Here is a 12,901-nt window from a genome sequence, read left to right on the forward strand (position 1 = left end):
CCTCTTGGCTTTTCTTTGACACACAAGTCTCTTGGTTAAGAGGTAGCTGCCAGACCTGCTTTTACAGACAGTTAACTTCAACTAAAGTGTCAGTTCTTCTCACAGGGCTCCTGTTTGGAATGCAATTTCTGGGTTTTATCTGATAAGACTGATCAGTCGCAGGCAGTTGACATCCAGTGATAGCACCATGATGTACCATTTAAACACATAGTCAGTGAACAAAGATCCATAACTCAACCATTGGTATCCATAATGGACAAGACTTTGCACCAATTATCATCCAAAAGGTTGTGTTTGTATGCACCCAAGAAACCAATGGCAAAACTCCTCAGTTTCCTTTATATCCTTTGTAAGCTGCAGCTCTTTGCTGCCTACTCGCTCTCCACCTGGCCTTAATTTCTGTTCTTCAGCAGGACCCCAACTGCCTAGGGTGTGTCCACAACCCAGGCTGGAGTGAGCCCCTCTATTTTACACTAAAGCTTCAACCATAAGACTGGAAGACAGACTGTAAAGGACCTGGATGTAGATGATACAAGAGTCCAAACCTTGCTAAAGAAGACTAAAGTGAACAAGCAAGAGAGACCATACATAAAACAGCACGTTGATCTTGCTGAAGAAAGGAGTCAACTGATCACCAACTGCAAATCAGATATATGTTTTATGCTAGCAGCTACGTTCAACAGAAAAATTCAAAGCAGCATTTCACACACACACAGAAAAGAGCAAACAATCTGTGAACAAATCAATGCTGCTGTCAAGGTGCAGATTCTAAACACTTTATAACTAGATAAGAACTTACGAGTTCAATCAGATGAAAGACCACAACTGTGTCAAGAACATTTTAAAGCCCGTCAGGAAGGAATGCTGGTTCCTGTTTGCTTCTTTAGATATGAATTAAGGAAATAGAATTCACAAGTTAAACTAGTGCAAATATAGGTTTTGGGTTGTTCATTATTGCCCTTTGTCTGTATATACTTGCATTTGTTCATCTTCTATTATCCTTGTGTTTAGATTACATTGAATTATTTGGTTTGTTGCAGCAAGCATATCTGGGTTATTTGCAAAAAGTAAAAGTTGATTTATGAGGACCTTCACCAAATTTATGAAGTATTAAAGACAGCTTCACAGTTCTGGTGTCCCATGGTGAAGCTGAGATCATACATATACGACACAGATATTCTAATGATAATAATATGTAATACTACTACTCCTAATAATATTAATAATAATTAGTTACTTTCATATAGCACTTTTCTAATGTACATTTGTGAACAACTTAGCCCAATATGCTTTTAGTTAAAAATTACATCATATACCTTAGATCAGTTGTAATCAAGTTCAGTCCTGGGGGCTCACTGTGGCAGTAGGTTTTCATACAATACAACTTCTGCTTTTAATTGGATTCCTACTTTAATTTAGCAAGTGTTTATTTCTGAGTTTCTTTGTTTTGGTGTCAATCTAGAAGTTCTAAAATTGGGCTTTTGAAGTTTTCTTTTAATGTGTCACATGGAGATAATTTCACGTTTTTTATTATTTTTAAGATTTTCATGTTTTTTATCTCAATTTTCGTTCTACTTTTCCCAGTGTTCTACTTTTTAATGCCGTTATTTACTAATGAACACGGTAGTGAGTTTGACATTGCAGTAGACTACAGGCTTTCAGCATTCAGGATTATTTGACTGGGTGTCCACTCCATTCATCATTACCTACCATTATTAAAATAAAATTAAGGGAGTAAACTCCAATTAAAAAATTGAAGTAACTGGAATGCAACAAAAGAAAATTAAGCATTTATTGCTAAGGCAAAATACTAATTATTTCTGATGTTCATATAATTGCAAATCCAATGGTACTTTTTACTCTGTACTGAATGCAGAGCAAGGGCGGTGCCACACTATATAGCTTGGAGCCTGAGGTCATGTCACATTTAACAACTGCCTCGAGGATATCGTTTTACATAACTGTGATTCTCATGAGATGAATTACATGACTATATCATGTCTTCTTGGCACAATTCTAGAGTTCCATATCACAAAGTTCACATACTATTGCTGCCAATCAACATGGAGTATCTTTTTTTCTTACTCCTCTCTCACCTCTTACAGCAAAGATGAGGTGCTGAATAGACATTAGTGCCATCTCCAAAGTTCCACTAGTGTCTCCTCTGTTTGCATGGCACAGAATACTAATTTTCCTGCAGTTCTTTAGGCCACCATTGCAATTCTCTGTTCTTCTTTTAATTGTAGATTCTAGTTGGGGGGAATCATACTTCCAGTTGAGCACTTACTGATTGCTAACTGTCACACAGAGAGAAGCTCCTTTATACAACTTATGACAAAATCGAACCTGTTTGATTTTCTTATGGCTAGTTATACTGCACTATGACACACTCATTGGGTCTGTCACACTATTGGTGATGAAGGACACACTCCGTTACTAGTCACAGCTCACTAAGATTTTTTCAATGAAGGCTACAATTTAAAATCACTCTGAATGTTATGTAGTGTGCCAGAGGTTTCAGAGAAGGAAAAAGGCCACCTACTTAAACCATGAGATAAATTGTGGTAAAAAGACTCACTGATTGTAAAACTATCTGGAACAAAATCCTCCAGCCAAAGGGGGCCCCCAGTAGCGAACTTGTGAGCCACTGACATCGATTACACACTTTCATTCTAAAATTTCAAAGAATTCATATGATCAAAGAAATGTGCTTACTGTGACTTTCCTCCAGTATTACAACATCAGATCAAATCCGCTTTTGCAAATTTTTCATCCTGAAGCACAGGAGTAAACTGTGCTCATAAACGTTGTCCTCACAAGCAAGCTATTGAGTAAAACTTGGTGGAAGAAAAAAGTAATGAAGAACTATTGTTTAAAATGAGAAGTTAGGCACATGATTATTTAATGAAACCCGTAAAAGCAGAATTAGAGCAAGAAAGCAAATTTTGTGTACTTTGTGCTTCTTTGTACTTTTATGTATAGCCTTGGTAATGTAAAGTGTTTCAAAAAAATTTAATTTTTATTTATTGCCTCATCTTTAGACTTGTGAAGGTATGCAAAAGTGGCCAAAAGGCACATTGCCATAGTAGACGTATTAAAAGATGCACTTTACAAATGTGTAACAGCAAAGAAATGAAGAAAATTAATAAAATGTGTACATTGTTTAACTTCATTTCAGAATTAATGTATTTTTTAGTGTGTTTATGTTATGCCAACTCAGAAGCAAAGTCTGATAGTTTAAAGTTAGTAGAACAGTGAAATGCATGTGGTAGTTGTGTTACAGCTATAAAGATAACGAAGGTAACACAAAAAAGGCAGTGTTCAAAGCCACTGCACCATTACTGTCTTGTGTTTTAATGCAGTTTATGCCACAAAATCATAAAAAAACTACAGTAATATCAAAGACTACAGAACTGCTCTTCTGTGCCACACTTGTTCAGACTTTCTAAATGCTAGGACAGGGCTATGTCAAATCTACTGAGTGACCAGAATGTCTTACAACATGGCAAATGGTGTTTATTTGCCCAAAGATTCAAGATGGAAGGTGACCAGAACACCATGGCCTTTTATTGTATTACCAGTTCACATGTTGGAAAGGTATCAGATCAGATATCAGATCCAGTGGAAGATGTACTGCCAAACCTAACTGGAGGAGGTAAAGGTGCTTCAAAACATCTTCATATAAATCTAGACCCACAATAAGTCATAAATAGAAAGACACATTGAGTGTTACTGAGTTAGAGAAGTTATATTCATCACTGTACAAACCATGACTAATTTGGATACCCAACAATGTTAAAAGTTGCACCCTTAAGAGAGTGAAACTCTTTATAAATGGGGATACCTCAAGTGGAGGGGTGTCACATCTACTGTATCTCAGTTGTTTTCACAGTGCTCAACTGAAGATTGTACATTGCACATCAACTAGCCAGGCAGTTGGCCAAAAACCAATGCAGTAAATGTCCTTAGCTTTCCAAGAAATTCCTGAATGTTTACAGTAGAATAAAAGTAAATCAACAATCATCAAAGCCAGGAGGAAGTGTGGGGGCATAGGCAGGACAGACCTGTGTCCAATAAGTTAGACTATAAACCACAAGTCTTCTGGTTCCCCCACCTCCACCACTGACTCACAGTATGATTAGCTAATACCCCGTTGTAGCAATTTGGAAACGGTTTCATTGCAGTTAGTGGTATGCATTGATTTGGATAAAAACACCAACTAAAATAAATGAAATTTGCAAAGTTTATAGGTTCAATCAGTTGACAGACCCCAGAACCTGAAGAAGCCCTCTAAGAATTTCATGATGGAGCATGGCCATTACAGAGGTTTCCAAATGTCTCAGAACAAGTCTATTTTATGTAATGTGTGGAGAAGTTAGAAAAATACTAAAGTGTACTCAAGTGTACTCATTGCTTGCTTTCTTTTAACAGCTTCAGAATGGTGACTGGTACAACTGAAGATGTCAAGCTCACACCAAATATTACGAATTACTCATTTAACGGAACTGTTGCCAACTTCAGTGATTGTTCCACTTCTTCAGTGGTGTGGGAGTGGATCTACACTGTCCAGCCTGCTTATTTGGCGTTGATATTCATTCTGGGTATTATAGGAAACACCATGGTATTGTATGTGTTTTGTTTGCACAAGAAACGCTGCACTGTACCTGATATTTATCTTGGGAATCTGGCAGCAGCGGACTTAATAATGATATTGTGTTTGCCATTCTGGTTTGTGACAGTCATCAACAGGTTGAACTGGGTTTTTGGAGCATTTCTTTGCCGAATGGTCAATGTGGTCATTGTCATGAATCTGCACTGCAGCATCCTGTTTCTGATGCTAGTTAGCATGGACCGGTACCAAGCATTAGTGAACTCCTTGTCATCACGAAAAATGCGACAAACCTCCAGTGCCAAGATCATATGTTTTGGCATCTGGATTTGTGGCCTTCTCTTAAGCTTGCCTGTAATGCTCTTTCGCACTGTCAAGTACATAAAAGAAATGAATGCTAATATCTGCTATCTTCATTTTCCCTCTGAAGAATGGAAAGTCATCCACAATTTGATATTTAGCCTAACTTGCTTTCTCCTGCCTGCTCTGGTAATCACATTTTGCACTTATCATATGATAAAAGCTCTAAGACATAATGACATGAAAAGGCTGAGTGTGGAGAGATCAGAGAAGGCCGCTGTTTTGGTCTTGATTGTGCTCCTGGCCTTCTTCTGCTGCTGGGTGCCATATCACATATTTAAACTACTCGACACCCTTCATTTTTACAATCTGCTGCCTGGGTGCCTTTGGGAGGATGTCCTTGACCTTGGCATTCAGATTTCTGCATATCTGGCCTACACCAACTGCTGCCTCAATCCAATCTTGTATGTCATTGTGGGGAAGCACTTTAGGAGGAAAGCCAAAGATACTTTTTGGCAAATAATCAAACACAGGAGCAGCCATTCCAAGGATTGTACACTCCACTGAAAACCAGTAACACCAATGTGACAAAGCACTGTCATTTATGCACTACTAACTGGGAGATACTTGAAGTAATAGCTGCTAATGAGAATTATCTCAACTGTTAGATCTGACAGAAGACCTTCATTTGAAAAAACAGGTAATACTAGATGATTAGCGGAACATATTTAATGTTAGAGAAGCATTGAATTTTTAAGGTACTTTACTCTACAGTCATATGAGCTATGACCTCCCAGTTCCAGTGCTTACCACCCAGTATATTTCTTACCATGTAGCAAATTAGCTAATAATCACTAATTGACATGTCAAATTAGCAAGTAATCTGTTAATTAAACTGTTTTAGTGTTCAGAACGGTTAAGCCTGTGGACCAAGGTTATTATAGTTAACGAAAACTAAAATCAAAACTGAAATAAAATAATTAACAAAACCGAAATGAAAAACTAAAACTATACAAAACTATTAAAGAGCTGGAAATACAAACTGAAATAAAATAATAATTTACTAAAATTAGTTTTAGTTTTCATTTTTGAATGAATATTCTTGCTGTTAATCTTTAACCCTTGTAATTTTTAACTCTAAAACAGAAAGTAATCTACCACAAGCCACCTGCATATATTCATTCATTGAAGGAGGGTGGGTGTTCACACAGCATTTGCGGTGACAGATCAAGCTGAATACGGGCATGTAAAAGCATGTGAAACAGAAAGTGATTTACAGCGCAGCCTTTCTTTGCACTTGTTGTATATCAAGATGTAATTCAAATGCCTCAAATCGGAATGTGCTGGTCAACAAAATCTTTACTGTATGGACAGAAAACTCATAAGTGGGTAACGTTTCAGTTTATTTCTCAGGTGCCTGCTTTTTGTTGACAATCATTTACCTGCTACTTCACACAGGAAAAATCCTTTTTAAAAATAAAATGGCACTGATTGAGAGTTAGTCAGGTCAATATACAAGATCAGCATATTGTTGTTGACCAATCAGTTTTGCTTTTAAAAAGTTGTTTAACAATGAAGTGATACAAACCTTGTAAAGTTCCTGAGTTGGCAGTGTCACTCCTGAGCTACGTGTAAGTAGGTGAAGAGAGTCTGCCAACTGGAGGAAAATTAAACATACTGTGTTTTTGGATTTATTCTGTATTTATTTATTTAAGTTTATATTCACAGATCACAATACCTGATATTGTGAAAATAATCCAGTAGCAGAATTATGTTTAAAAATATCTGTTTCCCCTTTTTTCAATTTCTCTCTCTCTCAAAATAGATAGTTGAAATATCATATTCTGTTTGTTCTTAACATCAGCCATATCATACATATTGCATACCAGGGATTTTTCCTGCCTTGCATTCAAACCTGTTGGGGTAGGCTCCAGGTTTCCAGAGATCCTGCTCTTGATAAACAGGTTTATATAATGTATATATTGTTCCTACTGTGGTGGGCTGGCGCCCTGCCCAGGGTTTGTTTCCTGCCTTGCGCCCTGTGTTGGCTGAGATTGGCTCCAGCAGATCCCCGTGACCCTGTAGTTTGGATATAGCGGGTTAGATAATGGATGGGGGTGGCGCAGTGGGTAGCACTGCTGCCTCGCAGTTATGAGACCTGGGTTCACATCCCGGGTCCTCCCTGCGTGGAGCTTGCATGCTCTGCCCGTGTCTGCATGGGTTTCCTCTGGGTCCTCCGGTTTCCTCCCACAGTCCAAAAACATGCAGGTTAGGTGCATTGGCAATCCTAAATTGTCCCCAGTGTGTGCTTGGTGTGTGGGTGTGTGTGTGTGCCTTGCGGTGGGCTGGCACCGTGCCTGGTGTTTGTTTCCGGCCTTGCCCCCTGTGTTGGCTGGGATTGGCTCCTGCAGACCCCCATGACCCTGTAGTTAGGATATAGCGGGTTGGACAAAACCCATAACATAGGCCGAAAGAAATCAAAAATAAAAGTGAAGACGCCCAAAACGAGAGGCGAAATATGAAGTCAAAAAACAAAACAAATGTTCTAAACTGATCTATGATCTTTTCCCTCTCTAACTTTTTGAGGAGTTTTTTGCGGATGAATCTTAAATAGCCACAAGGTGATTATGTCACACGCCACAGCTACATAACAAGAAATGGTTGCTGGTGCTTTTTTAAGTAATGTGGCCAATTCCGTGTCAGTGATGCGTAAATAAGGAGAAATTAATAAAAAAGTTATAATAAAATAAAAAAATTGAAAAGGACAATAATAGCCAAGAACCAGAGCACATTCTTAACAAGAACATATGTCCATATTACTGAGACCACAATGACAACAGTCAGGATTACCATAAATGTACAGTAAATATTACTGTAGCTGGCTCCAGGTCAGCTATTGCTCTACATGACTAATGCCGTGGACATGTTAACAGCTCTCATCCTTGGGAGTCTTCCCTCATTACTTCATAGTCTAAATCATTTATGCTGCAGGCTGGTAGTCCACCAAAAAGACTTTGCTGTCAGCCTCTGAATAAATATCTATACTACTGCTGGTTCCTCTGCCAAAGATAGATATTGTCATGAATGTTATCTTGTAAATTATGTTAACATTGTGTAATTTTGGTTTCTTAGTTATTTATTTTGCCCAAATACATTTTATTTTTTCAATGGTTGTTCATGGTGTTTTATGGTTGTTGCAGCTCCCACTGTTAACATATGATGTGACACTGACATTGTGCATGACTGCAGTACACTATGATTATCTAAGATGGCAACATTGATTCAAAGTATACCTGGGGCCTCATGTATAAAGCCGTGCGTAGAACTCGCACTTTAACATGGCGTAAGCACAAAGCCGAAAAATCCAGATGCAGGAATCTGTGTGTACTCCAACTTCCACGTTTTTCCGCTACATAAATCCCGGTCAGCGTGAAAAGTGACGCTCGTGCACGCGCTTTATGTAACGCCCCAACTCCTCCCAGAATTACACCTCTTTGAATATGCAAATGAATATAAATCGCCCTTAAGCTCAGCCTTCTGTGAAAAGACAATGGGAAAAGCACGGGGGAAAATATAAGAATTTCAGAGAATACCAAGTGGAGGCAAAGGAAAAACATACTATTTGTTCAAATAAACCGTGGTATAATCAACAAAAGGAAGTTGATCGAGTGACATAGCGTGTTGGAGAAGCTTGAAAGCTCACATTCACAAAATCGCATAGTGCCGGAAATAAGAAGTCACATATCAAAGTCGCTGTGAAAAGAAGAGTTGTAGCCCACTGTCTGAGTGTCATATGAAAGCTTATTACGGTACAGTGAAAAAAAGGCACACAGTGAGGAAAAAGCACGAAATGTCAGCTTCAATCTCGACATTTCCACTTTAATCACGTAGTTTATTTTGTCATTAAAGTAGAACATCATAAACTTCATCTTAAAATCGTTTAATTAACCAGTTTCTCAAATCACATCGTAATTAAAGTAGCACATTAAATGCTTTGTTTTGTATTTGATCTTCTATGTGCTCTATGTGTGTGAATCACTACTTGCTTCTTAAACCGGCTTTCTCTTCCTCCGACTGGACACAGAATCCATTACATTTGTGATATTACAGCTCTCTGAATAACTAAAATACTGAGATGTATACGTGATATCATTTTTATGATGATAGGAGTTAAAGCACGTTATTAAACATGAGTTTCACGGCGCAGTGATTGTGTGCGACCTTCGATGAAATAATTTATTGCAGCAGTACTCAGGGGCGGCTCTAGGCTGGTGGTGGCACTGGGCAGAGGAAGAATCGGTGGCTCCTTCGCCCGCCAATGTCAGTAAGGTAGCTTATGCACGGTGGATGGCCACGTCCGTTGCAGACACTGCATAGCCGCCTCGTGCTCATGACACAAGCATTTAACTTTTGCTGAAATTTGTTGCTGCATTTTTAGCTGTGTTGTTATTTTCTTTTTCTGTTTTATATTCAATATATATTGGTGTAGCCACCCCTGCAGTCCTTGCTTTTCTTTCTCCAAGTAAACAATTGCCACACAATCAACTCTGTAATAGACGTTAAGCCATTTGTGAGCTTAGAGCGCAGATTCTTCAAAACGTTTAAGGAACATTGAAATATCTTCGTAGTACATGTTTAATTATTCTATCCTTCATGACAGTCCCAGTGAAGAATATAGATTATTTAAATGAAGTTAAAGTTTTATCTGTATAATATAATAAACATATTTTGCTGCATTTTATCTTAAAAATAATATTGTCATCATATGTAAATACGTGCTTTATAAAGTGGCTCAGGTTGTGCGATATTATAACTGTAGTGCAAGTTTACAGTGGGGTGATTGTACTTATAAGTACAAACAGTTCTACAAGGAGCACTTGATTGAGTGCGTTTAAAGTTCTTTAGGATGAAACTGTTTCTGAACCACGAGGTCCGTACAGGAAAGGCTTTGAAATGTTTTGCCGTGGCTGAGGCAGCGTGTGCTTGAAGCTGTATACCGATAATTCTCTTTCCGATCAGCTGCTGCTGTGATTCCCCACTCAGATACAGTGATATAAATACTCCGAGTGCTGCAGTGAGAGTAATATGGAAAAAGATGATCCGCTGTGGCAACTCCTAACGGGAGCAGCTGAAAGAAGAAGAAGAAGAAGAAGAAGGTGCAGTGAGAGTAACAACGCTAAAGCAGTTATGGTATTTGGAATACTATGGCTATTCCCTGGACCATTACTGTATATTGTTACAAGTTAATTACAATCAGATGCATTACACTAGTAAACAATATGCGGTTAGTTTCGGTGTATTTATAAAGCCGCGTCAGGAAAATAATGAGTAACCACACAGGAACAGTAGCACTGCTGTGACGCTGGGTGCCGCCAGTCTGCAAAACCGAGTGGAGAACTCACGTACGACAAGGTATGAGGTACCGTGGAAAAGTGCGTGGCTTTATGCCAAGTGTAGGTTTTATACATCTCGATTTGAACGTGGAAAAGTTCTTATGTAACATTTCTGTGCGTACGCACCGTTTATACATGAGGCCCCTGATCCTTCTAATTATTCTCCGTTTGAATTCTTTCACCCAAGCAACAACAGATTATGTGTCACTGGCCTAGTATATATTGCTTAGGAGTAATAGCAACAGAAATATTGTGTATTTAGTAGTATGTTTACTGGAGACATAAAGCAAGTACTGAATGATTCAGTTCTTCACAAGTGATTGCAGAAATGTAGTTAAAAATATTTTCAGGTATTTATGAAACTAATATAGGTTCTCATCAGCAAAGTTCTAAATGGACACTTAAAGTGAAATTAATTCTGTAGACACAATTATTCAATAAAATTAAATACTACTTGAACAATATATTACACATGAGATTATGTGCTTTTTTGACAACTGAAGTACATTTTACATAGTGAAAATGTTTGCCAAGGCACTTTTAAGGCTATAAGAAAGGAGACTGTCAGCTTTCTTTCCAGCTGTGGTGAACGGCAGGCATTTCAGTCCAGTCGGGACGTCACTACAGGGAAGAAAACAGCCTTTTCAAGGCACTACATCCCTCGGAACGATAGATGGCAGCTCCCCTGGATGGAAATGGCTCCTCGGATTTACGCAGGGCAGCATGGGACATGGAGTCCGTATCCTCAGCCCTGTTGGGTATCGTAGGTGCCGCCAGGGGGAGCTCACCAAGGTCCATGGGGATATTATGAGGACGTCAACCCGGAAGTACTTCAGGGTCACGAGGACGGAAGCCCGCAGTACTTCTGAGACGATTGATAAAAGAAGATGTGTTGGTGACCCGGAAAAGATATACTTCCGGGTCAGAGACTTTAAAAGGACTCTGGGAAACCCCAGCCGACCGAGCCGGAGTTGGGAAGGTGTGTGACGGAGCTGCTGGGAGTGAAGGATTGGAATTATTGTATTTGTATTTGTATTTTTTGTATTGATTATTATTATTAAGAATTGTGGAAGGTGCGGTGCTTTGGGCACTATTATTGGAGAAAAGAATAATAAAATCTTCTTGGTGTTTTTACATGTGTGTCTGGGACGTCTGTCTGACAGGTTCAATAGGGTAACAGCGAACCCTAGCGTCCAAACAGCCTATGCTCTTTATTCAGTGACCTAAGGGGGTTATAGGTGGACAGCTCCTATAGGAATCTGAAAAGCCCCCTCTTCAACAGAGCAACAGTCTACACATCATTGATCCTTCTTTAAGGGTTACCCTTTCTTTTCCACAGTCCATAAATCTGAATCCTGCAAGATTATGTATACATTTTCTGAGCACTGGTCCCACTCATTTTATTTTTCACTTCCATCCTCTCCAATTTCCAAACATAAAAGTTCATTCCAACAAATCTGCCAACTTCAGTTGCAAGCTCATGCCAGCAGACAGAAGTGTAACTGCAATCAGCTATTGGCCAAATTTAATATATTTTTCCATAACACAACATAACTGAATTCTCAAACCCACTTTCACCAATTTAAGATTGGGGAAGCCCAGAGCCTACTTCATTTATCGTACAAAATTGTGTTCCAATGAGCCATTTGCATTACCTCCTCATTATAGTTTTTTTTTTAATCTTAATATCTTTAAAGATATTTTTTAGTTTTACTTTAAATTTGTCCTACATTAGAAAAGAGAAATCTCCAGTTCAGCTGGGAGAATTGATGGCACTGGATTCAAAAGAATTCTACCTGAGCTTAAAAAAGATAGAACTTTGTCCCAGTGGGAAAGCTTCTTGCAGAAGCTCTTTAAATAAATGCATACTTAAATATGGAGATTAATTAAATTAAATAAATATACACACACATTTTGGTCTGCATATGCACTGGAATTACTATAAAGCAAGAAAAATTCAAAAGAAGGAAATCTCACAGTCCCCGTGAGGCATTATGCAGACATTTTGCTGTTGGTATAAAGGAGCCCCAGTCGTGTTTCTTCACACACTTCTGCTGAATGGTTTGTTGACTGAAAGTCCTCAGTGTTAGTGTCTCAGAGAGAGGATGTGCAGCATTGCTCATAATGGCACTCAGCTTGGTTTTAATTCTCTCTTTTGCTTCTACCTCCAGGGGGTCCACAGTGTGTTCCATAACTGAGCCTGCCCTTTTGATTAGGTTATTGATTTGGTGGGTCTTTCTTGAAGTGATGTTACCAGTCCTGCACACCACAGCATAGAAAATCGTACTGTTCATCACAAAGTTATAGAAGATCTGAAGGATATCACTTCCCACATTAATGAACGCAGTCTCCTAAGGAGAAAGAACCTGCTCTTCCCTTTCTTATATAGTAACATCGTGGAAACAGCTTTCTTACCCTCTCTTTCAATATTTAAAATCAAACATGGATTTATTCCCTTTACACCTGAAGTTATGATACTTCTGCAGAAAGACCCTACCCTATGTCAGAAATGTTGACAATTTCCCCTTATAGTGTAAGTGCTGCATCAAAATGACTGAATAACATCTTAGCTGTTCATCGTTGTGATTGTTTGGTAAGG

General features: G+C 38.7%; 1 protein-coding gene across 1 annotated transcript; it reads left to right on the forward strand.

Annotated features, from left to right (window-relative positions):
* Positions 1-3,260: 3,260 nt before the first annotated feature.
* LOC120518677 (B2 bradykinin receptor-like) lies at positions 3,261-5,901 on the forward strand. The gene has a single exon (XM_039741591.1). It carries the CDS (start codon positions 4,439-4,441, stop codon positions 5,474-5,476), a length of 1,038 nt encoding a protein of 345 aa, XP_039597525.1. The 5' UTR covers positions 3,261-4,438; the 3' UTR covers positions 5,477-5,901.
* Positions 5,902-12,901: the final 7,000 nt, after the last annotated feature.

This window comes from Polypterus senegalus, chromosome 18 (genome assembly GCF_016835505.1).
Source record: "Polypterus senegalus isolate Bchr_013 chromosome 18, ASM1683550v1, whole genome shotgun sequence".
NCBI classification, from domain to species: domain Eukaryota; kingdom Metazoa; phylum Chordata; class Cladistia; order Polypteriformes; family Polypteridae; genus Polypterus; species Polypterus senegalus.

What these genes read in the sequence shown, in the direction of transcription:
- LOC120518677 (XM_039741591.1), top strand. Translation starts at nt 4,439, where the DNA reads ATGGTGACTGGTACAACTGAAGATGTCAAGCTCACACCAAATATTACG.